General features: G+C 52.1%; 1 protein-coding gene across 1 annotated transcript; it reads left to right on the top strand.

The window, feature by feature from the left end:
• Positions 1–4,470, top strand: LOC122479388 (L-amino-acid oxidase-like; the record flags this gene model as incomplete). Its single annotated transcript, XM_043573333.1, has 6 exons — positions 1–318; positions 806–918; positions 1,942–2,143; positions 2,663–2,731; positions 2,938–3,074; positions 3,639–4,470. Coding segments are annotated over 6 exons (1,671 nt in total), but the record flags the coding sequence as incomplete, so codon positions are not given.
• Between the last annotated feature and the right edge of the window lie 482 nt (positions 4,471–4,952).

Below are 4,952 nucleotides of genomic sequence, written 5' to 3'. Positions count from 1 at the left end.
CACCACCTGCACGCGTTCATACGGCCAAGCTCATCCTGGGTAGGGCAGGGTGAAGAGCCCGGGGCCCCAGACAGGCAGTCCCCAATTCCCCTCTCTACCACAGGAATCCTAATCCTGGGGCTGCTGTTGGCTACTCCCAGCTGCCTTGGCTACTTTGAGGACCTGGTCAAGTGCTTCCAGGACCCCGAGTATGAGTCCATCCTTGTCACGGCGCAGAAGGGGCTCCACGCCTCCCCGCTGCCCAAGCGTGTGGTAATAGTGGGAGCTGGCATGTCAGGCCTGGCAGCTGCCAAGGCCCTACAAGATGCTGGCCACCAGGTGAGCAGGTTTTGAAGGGGCTTCAATCCTTTGCCTGGGGTCTGAGGAGGGGAATCACTTTGCTTCCTTGGGTGGAAAAGGAAAAAGGGAGAAGCTACAGTCAGCTCTTAGATGGCTGCTTATAATGCACTGATCTCTTAGCTCTTAGTTATGGTTCCTCAAAACCCCAGGCTCCCTTGAGATTTGACCCTAGTTACACCTGCGTTCTCACAGAAGCAAAAGCAGAGAAGGGTTATGCTAACAAGAACAGGCCAAGAGGCACTTGGTCCCCCGCCACCACGGAGCACTTCTGCCCCACTTACATTACTCAGGACCCTCCCGGAAGAACTTCCTCCACCACCCCCCCCAACCCACCGTGTGGTTATCCTGCACATGCAGGGACCTACTGCTAGGAATTCCAGACTAGAGCCTGTGGCAGGATGGGGATGGGTGTACAGGGTGGGAGAAGGGAAAGCATGACTCCGGCAACAACTTCTCTGGACTCCAGGTAACCATCCTGGAAGCCAGCCACCACATCGGGGGTCGAGTTGTCACATACAGGAATGAGGAGGAGGGCTGGTACTATGAATTGGGGCCCATGCGAATCCCAAAGTCCCACAGGTAAGTGCCAAGGAAGGGGTGGGTGAAGGGCAAGCAAGAGGAATTAGGTAGGGGTTGGGTAGGGGGACTGCTGCCATAGCGTCAGAGCCTCTCACATCAACTGTCTCATGTGGAGTCAAGACTAACATTGGTCTCCCACTTGACATGGAAGGCTGAGGCCCAGAGACCAGGGTCACACAGAAAATGGTAGGTCCCAAACTAATAATAATAGTTAGCATTAATTCATCAAATTGTGTACTTTGAATATGGGTAGCTTCGTATGTGTCAATTATACCCCATTAAGCTACAAACTAATAATATTTAATAATCATATTAGCTGCCATTTCTTGAGCACCTCTATGTACCAGGCACCACGCTGGTTACAAATCAAGAAATGGGGCTCAGAGGTATTAAGTGACACACCCAAGATTCTCCCAGGAGAAAGTGATAGAGCTCCTCCTCAAAATCAAGGAGGCAACAGGCCCAAAAACATATGCTCGACCCCTAAACTGTAACTGGCTCCTGGGGCAGAACCCAGCCCCTGGTTCTGTGGCTTCTAAAGACAAAAGAGATCCCTCACCTGGTGTCAACATACCTCCAAAAATATGACTTCTTTTTTGCCTTATGTGTAAACTGAACCCAAGACTTCCCTCCAAACACCACCAAAACAAAAACAAAATGAACCAGCCTAAACTAGGAGTCTTTAGATTTGGCCTCAACTTACTTAGAAATGGAAGGTGGGATTTCAAATACTGTCTGAAATAAGAGGACTTTGCCTCTCCTTAAGTCTTGTACTCTGGGATTTCTTAAAGAGCCTTTATTGGGTGATGGGTGAACTCCCTCCTCATGATCTTCCTTGTGGGGGAAGAAAAAACAGAAGAAAAAGAGTTAATACCACAGCAAGAGGAAGCAGGGTTAGGAAGAAACAGTCAGACCTCTCTGGGCACATGAAGAAACTGGTTTTCCTGGAAATGGCTTCTACAGTGAGGCCAGCAGGAATGAGGTCCTGGGATGGGTGCCATGTTATACCTGTATCTGCTCCAGGCTAGTTCATACCTACATCAAGAAGCTTGGCCTGAAGATGAACAAGTTCATAGAATATGATGGTAACACCTGGTACCTCATCAACGGACAACGTTATCGCACCAGGGATGTCAAGGACAACCCAGAGCTCCTAGGCTACTCCACGAAACCAATGGAGAAGGGCAAGGGTGCTACTAATCTCTTCAACCAGTCCATCACCAAGGTGCCTCCTGCCTCACCCCTCCCAGGGTTGGGAAAAAAACAAGTTCTGGCCCAAGATCACCTGGAAAGTTGTGGATGGACCCAGCTAGCCTGGTTCCTATCTGGCACTCTTGTGATTGGTCCCTCCTCTAATATCCCCTAAGAATGTTGTCACCCCAACCCTAATGCCCAGACCCATCTACTCTCCTGTACTTGGTGATCCAACGGCCTACTGCTTGATGATGACAGTGGAAGGAAAGGGAATCACCAGATAACCCAATACTCAGTAATGAATCAATTCTCTTGGATTGCAGTGAATGTCTTCCCCTTAAATATTAGTCTCCAAAGGTCTTTAAATGAAGGGGATATTTGGGAGGAAAGAGGAGCATTTAGGAGCTCTTGGAAACACACTTCCCCTGGTCTTTCTATCCCCCACCTCCTTGCCCCCACCCTCTTCAAAGGGACACCCATAGAACCCAGGAGTCCTGCCACTGCTCTATGACTTACATCTAAACTTCTTCCCCTCCCTCCCCTTCTGCAGCTCAAACAAAATCTGAAAAACTTCAACTGCAGCCACCTGGTGTCCTTTTATGATTCCTACTCCACCAAGGTATGTGAGTCAAAGGATAGGGGTAGAGGAGGTCTGTGCTCAGCCTAGCCCACCAGGGTTGTTCTCTGCTGACCAGGACTCTCTCTTCCCACTGCCAAAGACATGACCTCCCTGGAGTCCAGTCCCACCCCCTGCCTGCCCTAGGCCCCTGCTGAAGCCCGTTCCTACATGCTGGGCCCTCCATCTGGTACTCCTACCTCCCACAGGCTTACTTGCTGAAAGAAGGGGAGCTGAGCCAAGGAGCGGTAAAGATGATCGGGACTGTGATGAATGAGGATTCTGGATACTACAAGTCCCTCCTAGAGTCCCTGCGGACAGACTTCATCTTTTCCAAAAAGGACGAGTAAGGCCAATTGGGACCAGGGCTGGAATCTGCCCCTCCTCCAACCCCCAGAGCAGAGAAACAGAACTATGATTATTGAGTAGGTCACTATGTGCCAGACACAATTATCTGCACTTTCCAAAAAATTGTCACTTTTCATCACCTAGAAGGTCGATACTATTATTCAGAGCCATTTTACTGGAGAGGATGCTTAGGCTCAGAGGGGTTCGATGACTCATCCAAATTCACTTAAGTGGGGTGAGGGCTGGAGCCAGAATCCAAAACCACGTTTCTGGGACTCCTTCTGGGACACAGGACTGCATGGTAACTGAATCCACAGGCTATGGGTCTAGACGGGGTATGTCATCCTGGGACAGTCCCTCTTCAACAGGATTCGGTTTTCCAAAGTATAATTAAACAATCATCCCTCCCTCACAGAGACTAGTTAAGGACATGGAAGGAAGTATCCAGCACAGGCTGCAGGAAGCCAGTTTCCTTGCTTTTCAGACCAGGAGGGCTGCCGGAAACCCAGCAAGGGGGCCTGGTGCCCACACACTCACCCCTGCCCTCCGCTCACCCCTGCAGCTTTTCTGAGATCACCGGTGGCTTCGACCAGCTCCCCAGGGCCCTCAGCACCAGCCTGAAGCCTGGCACCATCCACTTGGGCTCCAAGGTAGAGGCAGTGGTGAGGGACGGGCCTGAGGTCCAGGTTTCCTACCGGGCAGGTGAGCCCAGCTCCGCGAAGCACAACCTCACTGCGGACTTCGTCATTATCTCGGCCTCAGCCAAGGCCACGCGCCTCATCACCTTTAAGCCACCGCTCTCTCCGGACAAGGTGGAAGCGCTCCGCGTGGTGCATTACACCAGCGCCACCAAGGTGGTTCTGGCCTGTAAGGAGCCCTTCTGGGAGCGGGAGGGCATCCGGGGTGGGGTGTCCGTCACCGACCGGCCCTCGCGCTTCATCTACTACCCCAGCCACAGCCTCCCCAGCGGCAAGGGCGTCCTGCTGGCCTCCTACACCGTGGACGATGACTCCCTCTTCTTCATATCCATGACGCACGAGCAGGTGGAGGATGTGGTCCTGGAGGACCTGGCGGCCGTGCACCAGATACCCAAGGATGAATTGCGGCGCATGTGCCCCTCCTCTGTGCTCAAGCGCTGGTCTCTGGACCCCCTCACCATGGGCGCCTTCGCTGAGTTCACACCCTACCAGTTTACGGACTATTCGCTGCAACTCTTCCAGCCTGAGGGCCGCATCCACTTTGCAGGCGAGCACACCTCCATGCCCCACGCCTGGATAGACACTGCTATCAAGTCCGGCCTGCGGGCAGCCAGGAATATCCAGGCTGCCGTGGATGAGGAGGCCACCGCGAGGCAGAAGACCTTCACTCATACCCAGAATCATTTCTCACCCTGAAAGAAATTCCTGAGGAAATCCGGCAGGAAAGGGGCTGGGAGGTGGGAGTTGGAGGCAGAGACCCCAGAGAGAGGTCACCATTAGTCCCCTGGCCCACAAGCAAGAATCCAAAAGCGCCAAAGAATCCAGTTGGCCAGTCCACAAAGAATCACCCCCTTCTCTCCCCTGCCAGGCCTTGAGGAGGGAAGCAACAGAATCAGAGTAGATGGAGGGTAAGGAATAAATCAAGGATGGTGAGTGCTAGAATCTGCCCTTAGCTGTGAGGAAACTGTCTCCTGCTGCATAATAATAAAAAGCGAAAGAGAAAGGTTCCAACAATGCCTTAATTTCTGTCATATACAACTAGAAGCTTCTAAAGGAACAGAAAACCCTGAACCACAGCAATATTAAACCACAGATTAGTCACACACACTTCACAATGCACACAAACCCCATCATTGTGTGCCTCCACAGGATGAGGAGGGAGCTTACATCCTGGCCCA

This window comes from Prionailurus bengalensis, chromosome C1, assembly GCF_016509475.1.
Source record: "Prionailurus bengalensis isolate Pbe53 chromosome C1, Fcat_Pben_1.1_paternal_pri, whole genome shotgun sequence".
Taxonomy (NCBI): Eukaryota; Metazoa; Chordata; class Mammalia; order Carnivora; family Felidae; genus Prionailurus; species Prionailurus bengalensis.
Note: the sequence above shows the minus strand (reverse complement) of the source record. Positions and strands in the feature narration are given on the sequence as shown.